The 21,388-nt window shown below is 42.7% G+C and overlaps 1 protein-coding gene and 1 pseudogene across 2 annotated transcripts in view; one reads left to right on the plus strand and one right to left on the minus strand.

The window, feature by feature from the left end:
* Positions 1-21,388, minus strand: part of LOC138947535 (uncharacterized) — a 118,531-nt gene that overhangs the window by 91,671 nt on the left and 5,472 nt on the right. The window contains exons 2-3 of one of the 2 annotated variants that reach the window (XM_070319027.1): positions 18,051-18,153; positions 16,117-16,230 (exon numbers count right to left, since the gene is read on the minus strand). In XM_070319027.1, coding sequence (XP_070175128.1) covers positions 16,117-16,190 — 74 coding nt within the window. In that variant the 5' untranslated portion in view covers positions 16,191-16,230; positions 18,051-18,153. Of the gene's footprint in view, positions 1-16,116; positions 16,231-18,045; positions 18,154-21,388 lie in introns of both variants that reach the window. The other variant, XM_070319026.1, reaches the window with a different exon arrangement.
* On the plus strand, positions 4,380-8,584 carry LOC138946759 (uncharacterized; annotated as a pseudogene).

The raw sequence follows: 21,388 nt of genomic DNA on the forward strand, positions 1-21,388 counted from the left end.
TGACCGAGACTTTCAGTAATTCCTTCGCGTGACGTCTAACCCTCTTACGTCATAATGTGACGTCTTCAAATGACGAAATGTTAAAGTTTCTACCACAGACATACACATGCACACACGCACAGACAAAGTTACGATCGCATAGGCTACACTTACGTGAGCCAATAAACCAGTATTTTTGCGCGTTATCGCTTGTAACCTGTGTTTGTCATTTCGTATGAACAATTTGTAGTACCAGTCTCGCACACGAAGGCGCGCACATTGATTAAACGGGAGTATAGTAACAATCACTCTTTGATTAAACGGGAGTATGGTAATCACTCCTTGATTAAACGGGAGTATAGTAACAATCACTCTTTGATTAAACGGGAGTATGGTAATAATCACTTCTTGATTAAACGGGAGTAAGGTAATAATCACTCCTTGATTAAGCGGGAGTATGGTCTCGCTCACTCTTTCATTAAGCGGGAGTGCGAGAAACCCCAGTAAGAAGTAAATAGTGACGGAACGGAGACAGACTAAAACATGGACGGAATGTGACAGAGAGAGAAAGCTAGCGTGAGAAAGCGACGGTTTGTTTGTTTGTTTGTTTGTTTGTTTGCTTAACACCCAGCTGACCACGAAGAGCCATATCAGGGCGGTGCTGCTTTGACATATAACGTGCGCCACACACAAGACAGAAGTCGCAGCACAGGCTTCATGTCTCACCCAGTCACATTATTCTGACAGCGGACCAACCAGTCCTAGCACTAACCCCATAATGCCAGACGCCAGGCGGAGCAGCCACTAGATTGCCAATTTTAAAGTCTTAGGTATGACCCGGCCGGGGTTTGAACCCACGACCTCCCGATCACGGGGCGGACGCCTTACCACTAGGCCAACCGTGCCGGTAGAAAGCGACGGTGATTTTGTTCAATGAAGTAATGTAATTAAGAGAATGTGACGAAATGTTCAACCACGGTGTGGGCTATATCATTTGAAAGAAAGACACTGATTGCATCGGGGATAAGAGGGGGAAACAAAAAATATTCTTACATATATACAAAACACAACGCGAGGCCACTAATAACATCAAAGAGACAGAGAAACATTGTGCACACTCTCCCCCGGTCTTAATCAAATGTGCCACACATAAATGATTAAATTACATATTCTTACTCCGAATCACATAATAGCATTGACGTAGTCAGAGATGCTAAGGTGTCTGAAAAACGCTATCCCGTCTATAGTATAAGGGAAGCAACCCATACAAAAAAGTAGCAAGCTTGCCACACAGGGTTACCTCCCGTAGTGTGTATTACGTCACAGCTAATGTACCCCACACGTGGTATCCTCATTCGACTCCTTTCAGCCAGAGAGACAGGTCGATCTTTGATTTCGCTCCTGGCCGTTTTGTTGTCTGCTTGACACCCACCAGCCTCGGCTCCCCGTCTGCTCCTAGCTGTTTCTAGCTGGTGAGATTGTTCCTTGCATTGTTGTTTTGCATTTATCATTCTGCTGAAAATATAAGAATGTTCTGCTGAGCGTATAAGAATGTCCATGTGTGCGATGTGTAAATGAGACATGGATGTGTTCATGTCTGAATGCGTAAGAACAATGCAAGGAATGTCCAGAGAGGTATGTGGAAGGTGTTTCAATAACCTGCCCTGTTATATAGTGCTATATGTTTTATGTAAAATCAATGTCTTGTTTGTACTATTGTTATGTACCACGCCTGAATTTCTCTATGAGATAATAAAGTATTCTTATTCTTATTCTTATTCTTAAAATTGTACGTCCTCTGGACTTATAAATTTGCTCAGTAGTTTGTTGTTGTGGCCTCCATTTGGTCGCCATTTTTTCTCTAGCACGTGTTGTTGATACTGGTATGTTTGGTGTCACGATTAGGTGACATGGATCAAGTGTCACTCGGTGGGGGTGCCTTCTCTTGGTCAATTGCGATAGAAAGCGCCTGTGCTTTCTGCCAACGGGTGGATTTTGCTGACAGCGCAGAACAAACACGGATATTGTGTCGCACGGATTTCACGGGGGTGATTTCTGCTGTCGAGGCAGAATTGTCGATAACTGAACTGGGGTATGTGACAGGGTGAGTCACGTGATTTTGTCAAGGTTGTCTCTCTGAGACATGTTAACTGGACACTCGAAATTCAGCAGCGAGGAAGAAGGGTCGGTGTCAGAATTCTCCTACAAGTTTGATGGTTTTTCAACACGTTTAAATACTTTACTGGGTATCAACGTGCTATGCTACTTGCTGGGAACTCCATAGGACAGACCACCTTCTTCTTGGACACATGCTGGCTGACAGACGGGTCGTCAAATTCTCTTCGCCGTGCGGGGATGGTTCTTCACCGCATAAAGTATTCGGCAAGAGGTTGGATGGTGTGTCGCTGTTGACGAACAGAGGCCATTCAAAGGAGGAAGCGGTTTTTGCTTCCATGAGAGTGCTACATTCATAGGCTTTTTGAGGTAATAAATCATTATTTAACGCTGTTGACGAGTCTGTGTTTGTGGAATGAAATACTCTCTGTGGTTCTTTCCAGGTTAGAGCATAATTTGCTCTTTGTGACGCTAAAATACTAATCTGTATATGGTTTTTGCAGATATGGAGAGAAGGACGGAAAATGGCTGATTTGTTGTTGTAAAAGTCCGTTTGTGCAGGCCCACGTGCTCGATGAAATATGTCAGGGTGACATGTTTAAAGGTGGGGTGTGAGGGGTAGCATGACATGTCTAGTGCACCGAGGCTTTTTGTTGCAGCCTTTCTTCATCTTCTTTCTTTCTTTCTTTATTTGGTGTTTAACGTTGTTTTCAACCACGAAGCTTATATCGCGACGATGCGGGACACTGTTAACTGCAGACGCTGTAACTGGGATCATCTAATATAACCAGCTAACCGGCTAACCAGCGACTGGGTGAGGCGCCTGATGTCTCCACTTTTCCCTGCTTCGTAACAACGCCAGCCGGCACTACATTCTACGGAGCAGTTGTGGAGACTATGAACTAATTACAGGCCGTCCACCCAGTGGCAAAACAAAGCTAAGTGCACCATGTCTTTGCACCCTGTTTACCACCGTTGTCATCTTTTATATTTGTGATTATATTCGAGTGGTGACAACGTGGGGTGTGTGACACCTGCATTAACCAGCACTTTAGGCAGATCAGTCATATTTCCTAGCTATACACGGGATCAGCGTGTTACTATAATTTTCTATATTCTAACTGGCATTTTGTCAGTGACCATTGGTTTTACGTTTTGAACGTAAAAGAACATATTTTGAGTGAAGTCTCGAGGGAGGTGGCGGGTTATTACATAAACAGGCGTCTGAAACTTATACTTTTGTTGATTCTATTTAATTGTATGACTGCGAGAGTGGATCGTGGTGTGGTTAGTTAGTTAGAAGTAACTAACCGTTTCATAATCACCTTATGTGATATAGTGAAACGTGACATTTGGGTCCGTGCTCGGACTTTGAACGTTTTTGCCAGTGGCATGTTGTTGTAGCTACCTTTGGTGGCTTGTATTCTAGTGCTAGTTTCGGTTCTGCTAAAGTTTACGTCCTTGAGACTTTGTTACTTTTCAGTAGTTTACTTTCTCACGTCGTCGGCATGGCGGATAGTTAGAAAAAACGGGGGGGGGGGGGGGGGGGGGGAAGGCCGAGGGTAAGGGCAAGGGCCCTGGTAAGCCCAAATCCTCGTCTTCCACGTCTTCTGCTAAGAACCCCTTTGTAAATGTTTCTGATCCAAAGACTAACACTGTCTTTTCTGTGCCTATTTCGGCGCCGGAGGAGACTCCGTCTGGCTCTCAGACATCAGGTTCGGCCGCTAGTGCGTCCGTTTCTACCCCTGTGTCGACACCAGAGTCTTATTTCTTCTTTGCTTCCAGAGATCCGTACTCGTCCGTGCAGAAATGTTGCGTGCGGACCCTGTGGCCAGCTCCATCTCCTACCGGCACTAACCCCATAATGCCAGACGCCAGGCGGAGCAGCCACTAGATTGCCAATTTTAAAGTCTTAGGTATGACCCGGCCGGGGTTCGAACCCACGACCTCCCGATCACGGGGCGGACGCCTTACCACTAGGCCAACCGTGCCGGTTTGAAAGCACATATCTCACGAATGCCTTTGTGTATCGAGAAAATATAAACTGTGTCTAAAAGAGGAGAAATTAAACTTTAAAATAAGCCTAAACACTTTTGTGTTTGTAAAAAAACAGATTTTTTTCAAAATCTGGGTGACCCTGCCCCCTTAAGGTCATCAGAACATCGAGTCAAAGACAGCAAGGAACGACTTACTTGCACAAAGTGTCAGAAAAAGCATGCAACATTCCTTCATGACGATAACTTCCGCTTCGAAAAGGGAAACGACAACCATCGAGATCTTCCAGGATGAGAAAGCATCCCTGGCTGACTGGAAGCTCGGCAGGGTGCTGGACGTTCATCCCAGCGCTGATGGTCTGGTGCGCAGCTAACAGGTGTCCTTTCGACCTGGATCAGCGTGGACGTGTACAGTCTTGGCGAGTGGTGCTGACCAGACCCGTGCACAAGCTGATTGTGCTGGTGAAAAGAGATGACCAGACCGGGTAATCGCAGCTAGCTGCAACCTAATGGCGGTAGCTGTGACTAGCAGGAACAGGTTCGGGTTAACGCGGCTAGCTGTAACCTGCTTGGGTCAAATAAGACATCGCGGCTTGCCACGACCAGATCGCAGCTAGCTGCGACTACATCACGGCAAACCGCAGCGTGATCCCAGGAACATCGCAGCTAGCTGTGACCTGGTCGCAGCAAGCTCACAGTAAGGGGTCCAGGACATCGCGGCTAGCCGCAACTAGGTCGCGGCAAGCTTGCAGTGAACATCGCAGCTAGGGGCGACCCCATCACATCAAGCTCGCGGGTGGGATCTCCATATAAGGATAAATAACTACATCGCAGCTGGCTGTGACTTAGTCGCAGCAAACCTAATTTGCATGGTAAATTACGGCCTCGCAGCAACCTGATATTGTTTCTTCAGTATTATTGTTTTTGCCATGTTGATCAGTTCCATGTGTTCTGAGCGTATGATTGATGCTATTGCGTGTACCGGAGGTGGAGGTTCCCCGCATTCTTAAGAACCTGGGCTACCCCTTGTTTATTCTCGGAGCCTTTCTTTCTTTATTTGGTGTTTAACGTCATTTTCAACCACGAAGGTTATATCGCGACGATTCTCGGAGCCGATTTCGCCAAATACCGTACTTTCGTTTGCCTGGTTGTTTTGATTGATTAACACGATCTGATAATTTGTTTTTGTCGGCGGCTAATATAGTGACGCGGCCTATACATGGCTCGTCCCAATTTTTTTGTTAAAAGTCGGGGGTGCGGCTTATAAAACGGTGCGTCTTGTAATCCGTCAAATACGGTATGTATGTATGTATGTGTGTCAGCCATTTTCTTTCCCGCGATATCTGAGTGTCTTTGTTCACGACGTAGCGTGCCTTGTGACGTCATAGCTAGAGTAACCTCCCCTCAGTAACTTGTAGAATTATGGGTCCTGAACCTATCTGCCCTTGTCAGTCAGTCACGCTTCAATGCTTGCAAGCGTGACGTGTCCTCGGCGATCTATTGTGTAGTAAGGGATAATAGGTCCTGTCTTCCCATCGCTTCCCCCCCCCCCCCCCTCTCTGTTCTCTTGATAGTGTAGGTTAGTTGTGGAATCTTTCTTCCTTTATTTGGTGTTTAACGTCGTTTTCAACCGATCAAGGTTATATCGCGACGGGAGTTGTGGAATATTTGTATGGTTAGGATGCATTGGTATGAATGATGCGTTTCAATTTGTTATGCTATGTACTTATATTATGTTTTCTTTTCTTTTCATGTGTCAACAGACACTGCCTTCTGGTATATATTAAAATAAAAGTCACGTTACTACAACCCCTGACTTGGCGTCTCTATGTGAATGCTTCCTGACCTAGCACCCCGCACCCATCCTTCTCCACCTCCCACCCCATCACATTATGTTTCACTTGTTTCAACTGTGACGTCAATGCCCTTCATTTTATTTATTGTCACCCCTTCACACAACCGAATTTTTTTCACAAGAGCAATGCATGTGTTGATGCTGTTGCTATCATATGTTACTGTGTCAGGCATTCCAATTACTTCCAGGTCGATTGTCTTTCCTCTCACAGACAGGGAACATTTATGGTCCATCACTGTCAACATTTTTAAAATGATGCTGCCAGTAACTGTCGCGTTGGCTGGTACTCCTAAAACTAAGCTAGGATTTGAAGATAAAACGACAATATCTCGTGGAAGGAAATCAATCAGTCCTTGTATATTTTCAACTGTACATGTTGGAGGTGAGTTTTCCTTTAATTTCATACCGACATTTGAGAAAACATGATCATGTAGGATTTTATCCCATTTATGTTTCACCCGTGGAAACAATGCACTCATGGCTTTCATCACGTCAAGGGGAGGTACTTTCTGCTTGATTCTTTCTTTCTTTATTTGGTGTTTAACGTCGTTTTCAACCACGAAGGTTATATCGCGACGGTTCTGCTTGATTGCAGCCAATATGCTTTTGCATGTCATGACTGCATCCGTTTCTTCTTGCACTGCTGACAGTAGCCTGTAATTATAGCAAATACAATTGAAGAATTGCACATGAATTATACATTGTACAAATGCATTTTCCACTCTTTTTTTAATATTTTGAAAAACTTCATTACAGTATCACTATCAGTTCTGAATAGCCTAAGGATATTTTGAATGGACATTATAAATCTTTGATAACACTAAACAAAACAAAATCCTTCCATTATAAGCTGTATAAAGACATTGGTAAAGAACAAACTTTTCAAAAATGTATCTGTTCCAATAGGCAATATATATGTTTTTAATTCTAGTGCTTAAAATATGTAAGTCGGTGCCATCAGCTACTGAGCTAGGTTACATATTGCTTGAATCTAGTGCTGAAAAATATGTCAGAGGGTGTATCAGTGTGACCCCACAAATAATCTTTTTATTTTGTTATGACATAAAGATAATTATTATTATTTGTGTGTTATTCATTACTCATTTATTATTACTGCATATAATTGTTCTGTCATTGATTGCATGCATAGTAGTTCTAGCATCTTAGTATTATAACGTTTTTACATTGTATTGTACATGTACTGCTATGAGTATGTGTCCTTATTCCCTTCCCTGTAGCAGACGAATTATTTCCCTTACTCTATGTTTCTATGCACTGGCTGGACTATAAGTCCCTAGCCTGCTGCTATCAGGGAGCCTGACTTGTTTATATCAGCACCTTGTCACCTCAGCGACAAAGACATGCATAGGAATCTAACTTGGGTGGGTTTTTTTTTTATCATTTTAGCTCCAGCTTTTAATTAGTTGAAAGTAGAATAATGAGAACTTATTGTGAATTTTTTGTTGTAAGATAGATAGATGAATGAAGTTGTTTTTCAGAAGATATTGGAATGGCATTCAGGGAATATATGTTGCAGTGGAGTAATGTGTAGGTGAGATTTGGTAGCAGAAATAGTGCCAGGCTTTTTCCGTGGTTTATGTGGTCTCTTTTACCTTTGTCCATCCAACAAAGCAGACGCACAGGAGAATTGTCTATGAAAATATTCTGAGAAGTGTAACCTTTGAACGACAGCAATTGTGATGCAGACCTAGAACTGATGCCAGACTTTTACGGTAGCTGATTGTCTGTGGTGCTGATTATTAAGATGGGAGCAGGTCCTGAGGTTGTAAAATAAAAGAAGAACAAGAAGATGGGAGTTGGAGATCTGGAAGGGGTAGCCCAGGTTCTTCAGGATGCGGGGAACCTCCACCTCCATCTTGCCCCCCCTTTTGAAGGCTGGGTCGATCTGACAGTAGATGTACTCAGGACCTCTCGCGTGTGAGGCGAGCGTGATAACCACTACACTACCGAACCTGCTGGCAGCACTCATCTGGCTAGTTCAACTGGTAAAGAACAAAGAGTGCCGCACTAATCCTGAAAGCTCTCGAGAGCACATACGGTGAGAGGAGGGGTGTCAGCGAGCTGCTGGGGCAGTTCTACAACGTCAGGCAGCGGAGTAGTGAGAACCTATTCCCACCGCCTCAAGAATGCATTCGACGCCCTTCGTGACAGGCAGAAGGCCCTGGATGCAGCCCCGGTAGAACTGACTCTCTTACGAGATCACTTCGTGAGCCAGCTAAACAACACGCTGCTCAGGAAAAAACTGAAGGAGCGTGTCTATGAGAAGCAGGACTTGTCCTTCTTTGATTGCCGGGACATTGCCATCCGGTGGGCGGAAGATGAGGAGGAGGGAGAGAGTGAAGTTGTAAATGTAAATGCTGCATTTAATCATGACTTGCTTTCACAGCTGAAGGCCCTGAACCTGTCCATGCAGAGCGTCGAGAAGGAACTGACGAGCCTGGGCGACAGAGTCAAGGCGCTGGAAGCAAGCGGAGGACAAGCCCTGCAGCTGCCCCACCCACAAGGCGGCCGTACGCAGATGCCCTTCACGAAGGACGGGAGACCGATCTGCATCAAGTGCAGAGAGCCCGGCCACCTTGCCCGCAACTGCATTCCGGGAAACGAGGAACGCCGGTAGGTGCGGGTCGGCCTATTGGAGAAATGGAGGAGGACCCGAGCTCGAGCGGACGACTAGTAGGGCCCAGCCCGGTTTGCAAATGTACTGTTTTAGGTGTAGAGCTTTGTGCACTGGTAGATACAGGGTCTCAGGTCACCATGCTGTCAGAGCAGGCGTACCGCCGCTATTTTCCATCAGATCGTCACGCCCTTGATCAAGGCAGTGGAGCAAGACGCCAAAAAAGCGTCTGCGGCCCAAGGGGCCCGGTAGCTCAGATGGTAGAGCACTGGACTTGTGATCGGAAGGTCGCAGGTTCGAATTCGGGCCGGGACGGACACGGGTCAACTTTATGTGCAGACCCAGAGACGGAAGCCATGTCCCACCCCCGTGTCATCACAATGGCACGTAAAAGACCTTGGTCATTCTGCCATAAGTGCAGGTGGCTGAATACACCTAAACACGCAGACACCTGGGTAGCACGACTCCGTTGCTGCTAGCTTTCCACTGGGAGGAAGCGACCCGAATTTCCCAGCGATGGTACAATAAAGTAATGAAAATGAAAAAATGAAAAATGAAAAATGAACAAGCTTAACAACCTGAAGGTAAATAATGTCATGTCAATAGTGACTGGAATTATTAGTAAAGTTAGGGTTTAATATTTTCACTTTGAGAGGTTTTGCTGTCAAGCATTACTGAGGCAACATGTCATGTCATGTCGTTTTGATCATCTCTTGATATTTTCTTCATTTTTTGGGCAGACATTCTTGTAATTCATCAAACTACGCAAATCCATGTGGTTGGTGGAAGAAGGTGGAAGCGTGAACGCTCTGGACAATCTCCTGACAGAGGTTGGCTTTCTTTCTTTATTTGGTGTTTAACGTCGTTTTCAACCACGAAGGTTATATCGCGACGGGGAAAGGGGGGGAGATGGGATAGAGCCACTTGTTAATTGTTTCTTGTTCACAAAAGCACTAATCAAAAAATTGCTCCAGGGGCTTGCAACGTTGTACAATATATGACCTTACTGGGAGAATGCAAGTTTCCAGTACAAAGGACTTAACATTTCTTACATACTGCTTGACTAAAATCTTTACAAACATTGACTATATTCTATACAAAAAACACTTAACAAAGGTAAAAGGAGAAACAGAATCCGTTAGTCGCCTCTTACGACATGCTGGGGAGCATCGGGTAAATTCTTCCCCCTAACCCGCAGGGGGGTACAGAGGTTGGCTTATGCACTGCGTAAGTACTATGACTTCATAATGAAATGATTTTTGTTGTTTGTTTTGTTTTTTGGTTTTGTATGTGTCGTATCTGTGCTGTGATTGCAGATATTGACAATTGTTTTGAGTGAAAAAAAACATAGGCAGTCAGCAGTAATGTTGTCACTTTTGTCACAGTATGTTCTTGTCTTTTGTTGACAGAAAACACTTCAGGAGAGCCAAAAGGATCAGGGAGGGCCAGCTTAAGACTCGGTGGGAAAGTAGTGAGCAATCCTTGTCCCAAAACAGCATACTCTAGCATGGCACCATTCAGCTTTTTGGGGAAGAATCTCATTTGGATTTAGCTATCTTCCAGTACCCCTCCTTGTTGTGAATGATCTGGAACATTATAAACACAACAACAATCTAGCACCTGCTATCATGGATGAACTAAAACCTATATTCAAAGATCTGGCAAAAACAGAACTCCTGAGGAAGTGCGTTGATGGCTACACGCAAAACTCCAACGAAAGCTTCAACAACATCATCTGGAAATTGTGTCCAAAGAGAAAAAAACATGGACTTGTGACTGTCAACACTACAGTGGCAGTAGCTGTGTGCCTGTTTAATCTTTCTTTATTTGGTGTTTAACGTCGTTTTCAACAACGAAGGTTATATCGCGACGGGGAAAGGGGGGGGGGGGGGAGATGGGATAGAGCCACTTGTTAATTGTTTCTTGTTCACAAAAGCACTAATCAAAAAATTGCTCCAGGGGCTTGCAACGTAGTACAATATATTACCTTACTGGGAGAATGCAAGTTTCCAGTACAAAGGACTTAACATTTCTTACATACTGCTTGATTAAAATCTTTACAAACATTGACTTTCTTTCTTTCTTTATTTGGTGTTTAACGTCGTTTTCAACCATTCAAGGTTATATCGCGACGGGGAAAGGGGGGAGATGAGATCGGGGAAAGGGGGGAGATGGGATAGAGCCACTTGTTAATTGTTTCTTGCCAAACATTGACTATATTCTATACAAGAAACACTTAACAAGGGTAAAAAGAGAAACAGAATCCGTTAGTCGCCTCTTACGACATGCTGGGGAGCATCGGGTAAATTCTTCCCCCTAACCCGCGGGGGGAACTTCCACTTTAAATGCGATCAAGATAATTAGGTGGACAAAATGTGACGAGGCATTTATTCCTTATTTCTTGTTATATTTGTGGGATATTATTGGGTTTTTATTGTCAAAAATGGCACTGCGTTATATCTTTTTGTGGGAGTGGGTCACATAAATATGAGACACTCTCATCTCCATATCATATGCTCAATAGTTTTAGAGTAACCTCACTGGACCACATACGGAAGAAAATAGTACACAATAGCATTACAGCTTTCGGGACATCTAGTAGTTAGGTGGGTTTTTATCGGCTCTTCAGCTGACGGTGCTATTCGAGACCGATACAAGTATGTTTCTTTTCTCAGTTCAAATTTTTGTTTGCTTGTTTGCTGAAGTGTTGTCCTTGAAGTGTTGGTCCAAGATTTCTTCAAAGTCATTGGACTCATCTGCACTCAGCTGTATGTTGAACTTTATTGCTTTGTCATTGCAGACATTAGCTGGTTCAATATTTTGTCTAACACCAATGTCACAACGTTTACTTTCACACTTCTTTGCTTGTTTAGGTTCTCTCGCTTTCTCTGATGTTTCGTGGTTTTCGGATTCTGCATGTTTTCGCTTCTTATTTTTATGTTGCCGAATCAGGTGATTCTTGTGATCAACACAGTGGGAACAGCTTTGTGTTGATTCCTTTTTTTGTTTCTTCCATGTGCAGTAACCACTGCATTTTTTTGAACGTATAACAGTGGTTTCTGACTCTTTTGTTTTATATGTGTGACAATGTGTACTCTGTCACCAAAGTTATTTTAAAGTTACTCCCAGTCATTTCTTTGTCCCTCTATCTGTCCCTGTTTAATTATCTTCCCCTGACCCAAGTTGTGTCTCCCGCTAGGAGTATTGTGTGTTGTAGCTAATTGTGGGTGTGTATGAAGGCTGGTTTTTGATTGGTTGACTGTTTGAACGAGTGTGCGCGCGCGAGAGGCAAAATGATAGCGTGGGCTTGATGAGTACCCGGTGTGATTTCGAATTGTTAGGACGTGTCAGTGAGCGTATTTTCTTTATTTGGTGTTTAACGTCGTTTTCAACCGTTCAAGGTTATATGTCAGTGAGCGTATCTTGGATTGTGATGTTCCAGTTGTAGTTGAACGATGTTTGTGTTTCTGTTATAATCAAGGCAAGGAGTGTAGTTTGGGCCATTATAACCGTATTTTGGTGAAGGATTGATTTGAGGATTGCTGAAGGGACTTTGTGTGTGTGAGAAACGTTTTAGAGTTGGTTATACACCAGCGAAGTAACTTTCGACCGGGATCGTGTTTCAAGTTACGACGACTTGTGTGCGGCTGTATATTGAGGAAAGAACTGTAAGTAGATATTGTTTCTTCAGTATTATTGTTTTTGACATGTTGATCAGTTCCATGTGTTCTGAGCGTATGATTGATGCTATTGCGTGTACCGTATTTGACGGACTACAAGATGGAGGTGGAGGTTCCTCGCATAATGACGAACCTGGGCTATTTAGTCAATCTGTTCCTTACATTCAGTATGACATTCTTTATAGCAATGTTTGTTTGTTTGTTTGTTTGCTTAACGCCCAGCCGACCACGAAGGGCCATATCAGAGCGGTTATAGCAATGTATTTTTTTTGAAAAAACGATAAAGTGTACTTAGTTTGGTATAAAAACTTGTAGCAGCCACCTTGTAGAGTCCTACTTTGGGTGTAATCCACCCTTAAAAAACACGCGATGAAGTTGCGGCACAGATGGTTGACCATCAATGTGGCGGGCCACTTCCGTTTTCTGCCGCCAATGTTTTGGTTTTTGAGAGCAGACCCATCCCATGATTTGACACGTCATTACAACGCTCATGTAGGGAAATGTCACTCATCAGTCAGCTGTTGTGTGGATAACACACACGACTCCTACCAAAGCAAGGTTAGAATGGAAAAACAGAGCAGTGTAGCGATATTCTGTCGCGATTCGAGCGCGTGCTTTGCCGTCGCGTACACCGCTGGACTGCCGAACCCATGTCGCCGAGTGAAAAAGTATGGTACGCGACTTTTGACATATTGAGAAGAGAGCAAGGTCACAAAACAGCTTCGGTTTTTTGGTAAGGATAACATATTATACTGAAAAAACAGTTTTGCTTCCCAGATCCTACGGCTTTCAGTGTCAACGTTCGTCTTTCATTGTTTATTTATTTATTTTTGTTTTTCTGTTTTTAGGAGCAGTTCTGTCTTCTATAAACGGAGTGCGTTTGATAAAAAAATCTTGTATATATATTTTTGTTTATTTGCTTGTTTGTCAAAAGACCCTTTTACTCTCAGAAAAGGCTTACACCATATTTGAGAAAAACTATTAAGTTACGTTAACTTTTTTTCTGGCAAAAGACTACAAAGATGTTGATTCATTTTGAGAACCCTCAACTTCACAGTCACCTGTTGTTGACTGGAGTCGATGCATTTTCTGTCAGAACAAGACAACAGAACATCTGAACTGCCCAGCAGTGGTTAAGGCGTGGCGAGGGATACACTTTGTTTGCTGAAAATGTCCCACAGTTTCTTGCATGCGGTTTTGACCTTCCTGTAACTGTGGGGGTATCTCAACTAGATGATGGATCTGGGATTAAAGAGACTGTTCAGAAAAATAGTGCATCGTGGCATAAGTCTTGCAGAGAAAAAATGGACAAGCGAAGTTTGGAAAGACTTCAAAAGAAAGCTGAGAAACGGCAGGCAGAGGACAGAGCAGCCACCTGCAGCTCAGCCAAAACAAGACGATCTGCTGGCACTCCGGCGTCTTCCAAAGATAGTTGTTTCTTTTGTAATGAGAGCTCTGGCAAGTTGTACAGCGCAGCAACATTTGGACTGGACTATAAGGTGAGACATGCAGCTAACCTTCTTCAAGACAAGGACTTGCTTAAAAAGCTTGCTGCTGGAGATATGATTGCTACAGATTCACAATATCATCTGAAATGTTTGATTTCCCTGTACAATCGTGCCAATAAATACGAAAAGGAACTGAACTGTGACCCTCAAAAACCAAGTGCGTAACACAACAGTGACGTTCATGAATGCATGACCACTGGTTGCGAAAAATCCTAGTGCAATCTCTGATAATTATTAGTGTTAGTCAAAGATAAAAAAAGTTGAGATATTTCAGCTGTAGTACGATTAACTGCTTTCACCTACCAATGTCTTCTACAGTTCAAACTTAAATATTTTGCAGTGTGCCAAAAGGGTGCAAAAAACTGGAAATCCCAGCTGTGTCCAGCTCACACCAGTGGACACCAGATGCCGTCCTGAAACTCTCTGGGCAGGGAAGCCTGTATATTCAGCCAGATCTGAATCTCAAGCTTCGGTACATTTTTGCCAGCTGGGTTTTTGTGTGTGCTAAATTTATATTAGATATAAAACTATGTGAATTATATAATGTATAAGTTCTCTCGAATATACTGAAATCTGTGTATTAATTGTTATTGCACCAATGTTTTCAGGGATACAATAATGATAAATTGCTAACACATTGGCACAGTGGTTTCCTGCTCCCATGGGGTCGCCTTCACGCGGCGGGAGTGTTTCCATAGAGCTACCCCACCCCTTTACTTCTCTTCTTTTGTCTTATTTCTGCCTTACCAGTCCTTTCACCTATATTTCCTTCCAAGAAAACTCTCCCTACTATTCCCTGCAGTTTTCCAATTCTTTTCTTGTTGTCTTATTTCTACCTGACTGGATCCATCACCTTTATTTCACTTACCAAGTCTTTTCCACATCCTTATTTCTCTGCCCCCCGCTTGTCGTAAGAGGCGACTAACGGATTCTGTTTCTCCTTTTACCCTTGTTGAGTGGTTCTTGTATAGAATATAGTCAATGTTTGTAATAGGTACTTGATCACACCGCATTTGAACACCCATGATTCAAACATGCTTCACACACGTCTGTCGCACCGTTAATTAAGTTTACAAATACATGTAAAACGAATTCGTCTTTCAATGTTAACTGACAACAACTAATCATGTGTCAAAATACAGGATCGGCCTCGGGATGCGCTTGTTAAGAAAAGTAGCCTTGGTATTTTTCTTGTCGTATTTTGTTCCCACTGAACGTACTGATCGTATTCTTGACAATCATGCGTACAAAATACGGCGAAATCGTATGGGTTCCCAGGTCTGGTAAAGCCTCGAGAGTAGCAATTTAGAATGATTTGAAATTTTCAGCATAGCAAATGGTGTCAGAGTAGCATTTTCTAAAATATATTCCCACATCCGCCTGAATGCCTTCTTGCACAAGAATAGACATTTTTAATAAAGTTTCAGGGAATGCTGGAACATAAAATGCTGTTTAGAGAGTATCTGCAGTACCACCTTTCAGTGTAGACGATGTATTATGACCCATTTTGTGACAGCCACTCGGAGTGGAAGGCAGAAATCAGTACCAGGACTCGCAAAAAGAGGAAACTGTTGCTTGCTTGTCATTATCTGTTTAAGCGTAGCAATCCTTAGCTTGGCGTAGCAATTGCTCTTAAAACGTAGCATGATACGCGGAAAGCGTAGCAGCTCAGTAGACCTGAAGAAAGACAGTATGAAGCTGTAGGAGAACATACGGAGTGGATCTTTTTCTGTCAATTCTCTTCTGACAAACAACACTGCAGTACAGTTTTACACAGGTTTTTATAATATGGTCGTCTTCCGGTATGCATGTACCTACTTCGTAAAAAAGGCAGAAGATCTACATTACTGTGAATACTGGGACTAAAGACTACAGAACTCCAATGGTGCATTTTGTACAGAATTTGTTTTCACTTAGTTATTTTTTAAGGCTACATTAAAGAAAAATTACCCCCAAATTTAGTCTTTAATGTCAAAAATAACACTTCATTATATCTTTTTGTGGGAGTGGGTCACATGAATATGAGACACTCTCATCTCCATATGCTCAATAGTTTTAGTGTAACCTCACTGGACCACATACCGAAGAAAATAGTACATAATAGCGTTTCAGCATTCGGGATATCTAGTTGTTAGTTAGGTGGGTTTTTTATCGGCTCTTCAGCTGATAGTGCTATTCGAGACCGATGCAAGTATGTTTCTTTTCTCAGTTCATATGGCAAGCTCCATTCTTAAAAACTATATTATACAATCAGGTCTATCACTGTAAAAAAGGCTCTAAAACTGGGGACATCCAGTAACTTGAAGATAAATTCACTGTTAGAAGTGTTGTCCATCATATTGTAGCTTACATTTTCCCTTTTTCTGCAGCTGTACCCCAACAAATTCCCAGTGCCGCAGACGGTACTGGACAGTGTGGTGGCATCGTGACTTGCTGCGGCACCGATGTGGTCCGTCAGGAGAGACTGTTATTTAACAGAAAGGAAAAATACATACTTGTTAAAGATAGGAAGAAATTGTTAATCGTAGCAAGAAGAACACAGTGATAATAAAAATGTTCAAGTATGAGGACTTTCTATAGTTCAGGGCCTAGCATTGGAAAAAGTGAGTTCAGCTTACAAAGGCGGGGGTCCATATCGGCACATTACTTTTTCTGACTTGCCTTCCGCCTTCGGAACGAAATCCAGCCATTCCCACTTCCAGGAATACCTGGATTCTTTGTCACTGAATGGCTGACCACGTTCAACAATGTCGCTTCGAGACATTATTTCAAGTCTAGAGCCACAAAACACCGGCACAAAGCATGCTCGCTCGATGCCAGAGGAAGTGCATGCTCAAGCAAACTGTCAAACCGATTGAGAATTGAAATGAACGGCGCACAAAACAAAAGCTGGGACTGTTTGGGTTTACCGTTTGGGAATAACAGGTTTTTGCATTTCGGCGTACACCAAATCGAGTTCCGCGTACTGGAGATGTTACTTCGGCGTAAAGTACGCCGAACGGCTTACAATGCCAGGCCCTGATAGTTTCATACAACCCACATCATCCTTACTGTGTAGTTCAAATGAACTCATCGTTTACTTGTTCGTTTGCAAAAATAACCCTTTCAAAATTGGTCGGTAGAAAAGTCCTGTGATATCGGGGGATTACAAGAAGTCTGAAGCTAAAATTCCCAATCATGTGAGAGATGCAGACATGTTGTCAGACTTTGGGTTGTCAAAAGGTTACTTAATAGTAATAGACGAACATTTGGGAAACAAATTCTGTTCAGTTTGCTTGGGTTGTGAACGAGTCATGTGAATAAGAACTCTTCCGTTCCGAGGTAAACTTTTCCACCTGTCATTATAATATAAGATAAGAATACTTTATTGTCCGTTTTCATTGTACATTAAACATGGAAATGTGTCTTTTGGCACCACATAGCATTACTCATAAGACATAACACAAAGACAACAATCAAAAGCATAATTGTAGGCCAGTCACTTTTAAGCATGTCTGAAACAAGGAGCGATAGTGGAACTTAGCTTGCCTCACTAAAAGCAGGAGTACTCACTCTCTCACAACCCTAACAAACCCGACAAGATTATATCCAGAGTTTGACAATTAAGAAAAAGAATATTTTGTCCGTGAAATCATGGGACCTTGTAAGTGACTCTTGGCGCAAAGTCACTTACGAGGTCCCACGATTTCACCGATGATTTACAAAAGAGACACATTTCTCTTGCTGTGAAAATGTTGGCACTGGCTCATAATTCACAATCATATCTAATCTGTAAAACCAGGGGCTCACATCCATGTCGGACATCGACGGATATTTTTTCCAAATGTCCTATACATTTTTCATGCAAGACACATGTCCTCTTGTTTTTGTCACAAAGTGGTCATTGTCCGATTATGCTTTTATATGATCCGGACATTGTCAGTACTTTCCAATTTACAGTAGTTTGATTCGCTATTTTATGGATGTTTTGCAAAGCGATCTGTCTCTCCAAGCAGACAAAACTTGGGGAGACTTTATGTGCTTTTTATAGAGAAGAGTTTCCAAGGGTCACAACTCTGAATGCTCCAAGTTGCTTGACAGTTGCCTCCATTCGTGTTTTTCTTCTCCGAAAAAGCAACATGCCGCCAAAACAAAAATTGGTGCCAGAAAAAAAAGTCCTATTGATTTATTTTTGTTCAGAAAAAATGTCATCACTTTTGCATTGTCCAGGACATTTGTCCTATGCCACCTCTCATGGATGTGAGCCCCTGTAAAACTGGCTGAAAGTTTTGCACAATACCTCACCATCCAACATGGTAGACAGTTGAAGCAGCCAACCTCCGTCTGTGTGACTTGTGCAGCATCGTCGCCCACATCAAAAGAGAAGCTGCATGGTATGAGCAAGGAGCTGAAACAATTAAAATCACTGTGTCATAATCAAACCTGCACTTGCAACCATGCACCTCTCGAACACGACCACCTGTCCACAAACATTAAACAACAATCCCAAGGAACCCAGACAAGTCTTTCTTCTATTATCTACCTTTCCCTAGCAACCACCCGTCTTACCGCTTTTGGTTGGTCTGTTTGGGGGGGGGGGGGGGGGGGGGGGGGGGGAGTTCGTTAGACAGGTTTAAGTTTCTCTAACTAATTTATACTCGCATCTTCGCTATGTACTCGCATTTCCGCATGAGTCCTTAACAAAAAAGAACAAGTCGCGTAAGGCGAAAATACAATATTTAGTCAAGTAGCTGTCGAACTCACAGAATGAAACTGAACGCAATGCCATTTTTCAGCAAGACCGTATACTCGTAGCATCGTCAGTCCACCGCTCATGGCAAAGGCAGTGAAATTGACAAGAAGAGCGGGGTAGTAGTTGCGCTAAGAAGAATAGCACGCTTTTCTGTACCTCTCTTTGTTTTAACTTTCTGAGCGTGTTTTTAATCCAAACATATCATATCTATATGTTTTTGGAATCAGGAACCGACAAGGAATAAGATGAAAGTGTTTTTAAATTGATTTGGACAATTTAATTTTGATAATAATTTTTATATATTTAATTTTCAGAGCTTGTTTTTAATCCGAATATAACATATTTATATGTTTTTGGAATCAGAAAATGATGGCGAATAAGATAAACGTAAATTTGAATCGTTTTATAAATTTTTAATTTTTTTTACAATTTTCAGATTTTTAATGACCAAAGTCATTAATTAATTTTTAAGCCACCAAGCTGAAATGCAATACCGAAGTCCGGGCTTCGTCGAAGATTACTTGACCAAAATTTCAACCAATTTGGTTGAAAAATGAGGGCGTGACAGTGCCGCCTCAACTTTCACGAAAAGCCGGATATGACGTCATCAAAGACATTTATCAAAAAAATGAAAAAAACGTATGGGGATTTCATACCCAGGAACTCTCATGTCAAATTTCATAAAGATCGGTCCAGTAGTTTAGTCTGAATCGCTCTACACACACACACAGACACACACACACACACACACGCACATACACCACGACCCTCGTTTCGATTCCCCCTCGATGTTAAAATATTTAGTCAAAACTTGACTAAATATAACAAGAAGGGCAAAGCCCATACGACTCACATGCTTGACCTCGACCTTTACATGACCTTGACCTTCAGGGTCAAGGTCAAATAACTAAACCTAGCAATGACATACACTAAGAACTGCTTTACACATTTTTCCTACCAAAATACATGTGACCTTGACTCAAGGTCATGCAACACAAAGCTGTTAATTCAAGACATAGGAAGTACAATGGTGCTTATTGGCTCTTTCTACCATGAGATATGGTCACTTTTAGCGGTTCACTACCTTATTTTGGTCACATTTCATAAGGGTCAAAGTGACCTTGACCTTGATCATATGTGACCAAATGTGTCTCATGATGAAAGCATAACATGTGCCCCACATAATTTTTAAGTTTGAAACAGTTATCTTCCATAGTTCAGGGTCAAGGTCACTTCAAAATATGTATACAATCCAACTTTGAAGAGCTCCTGTGACCTTGACCTTGAAGCAAGGTAAACCAAACTGGTATCAAAAGATGGGGCTTACTTTGCCCTATATATCATATATAGGTGAGGTATTAAATCTCAAAAACTTCAGAGAAAATGGGAAAAATAGCTGTTTTTTAGACAACATTTATGGCCCCTGCGACCTTGACCTTGAAGCAAGGTCAAGATGCTATGTATGTTTTTTGGGGCCTTGTCATCATACACCATCTTGCCAAATTTGGTACTGATAGACTGAATAGTGTCCAAGAAATATCCAACGTTAAAGTTTTCCGGATGGACGGACGGCCGGACGACTCGGGTGAGTACATAGACTCACTTTTGCTTCGCATGTGAGTCAAAAACTAATTTGACTTTGAGCCATATACAGGAGAACCAGCACCTTTTAAGATCTCTGAAAAACTTAAAAGAAAAAAATCAGGTCTTAATGAAAAAAAGTAAGGTAAATTTATACAGGTCATAAAGTTAAAACAAGAGAGAAGCTAGGGCGGAGGGGGAAGGGTGCGAGCGTGGATGGAGGGGGGAGAGGGGATCCTAAATTGAGGGGTTCCACTGTGTAATCTGCAGGGGATATAGCTCAGTTGGTAGCGCGCTGGATTTGTATTCAGTTGGCCGCTGTCAGCGTGAGTTCGATCCCAGGTTCGGCGGAAATTTATTTCAGAGTCAACTTTGTGTGCAGACTCTCTTCGGTGTCCGAACTCCCCCCCCATGTACACTACATTGGGTGTGCACGTTAAAGATCCCACGATTGACAAAAGGGTCTTTCCTGGCAAAATTGCTTAGGCACAGTTAATAATTGTCTACCTATACCCGTGTGACTTGGAATAATAGGCCGTGAAAGGTAAATATGCGCCGAAATGGCTGCAATTACTGGCCGTATAAAATTTCATCTCACACGGCATCACTGCAGAGCGCCTAGAACTGTACCCACGGAATATGCGCGATATAAGCGTCATTGATTGATTGATTAATCTGTGTGGTTTCCTTGCAATTGCATGTCATTTGTTTTGACTAATAAAGAAAGGAGCATGAATTGCTTCTGTTCGTTTTGTTTAGGCAACAACACAAAAAATAGTCTGTTTACGGTAACATAGGCAAAAAAATAGGGTCGGTAGGTCGGGAATTTTTTTTCCTCCCCAAAAACATATTTTTAAGTTATTTTGCCAAAAAACAAAGACTTTTTTTTCTCCCAAATGCCAAAAAAAGTTTAGGGTCGCGCGAAAAATTAGGTTCGGTCGGGATACCGTAAACAGACTTTTTTTGGGGCCGTATTCCAAATCAGACATGGGATTCAGAAAAAGTGATAATTAAGGAAAAAGAAGGTGGTGGTCTGGGGGCCGCAGAAGGCCCCCAGTAGGGTCCAGGGGCGATGCCCCTGGTCGGGGTCTGGGGGCGAAGCCCCGAGAAGCTGAAGGTTTTTAGTGTTTTAGACACACAAAAATGGCCCTGAAATGCATATTTCAGCTTAATCATAGCCCCCCCCCCCCCCCCCCCCCCCCCCCCCCCTCTTCCTTCCCATGTTTCTCAAATTAATTTTACGCTAAGACTCAAAATAAGGAGGAGAAAGAGAGAGAGAGAGAGAGAGAGAGAGAGAGAGAGAGAGAGA

This window comes from Littorina saxatilis, linkage group LG14 (assembly GCF_037325665.1).
Source record: "Littorina saxatilis isolate snail1 linkage group LG14, US_GU_Lsax_2.0, whole genome shotgun sequence".
Classification (NCBI taxonomy): Eukaryota; Metazoa; Mollusca; class Gastropoda; order Littorinimorpha; family Littorinidae; genus Littorina; species Littorina saxatilis.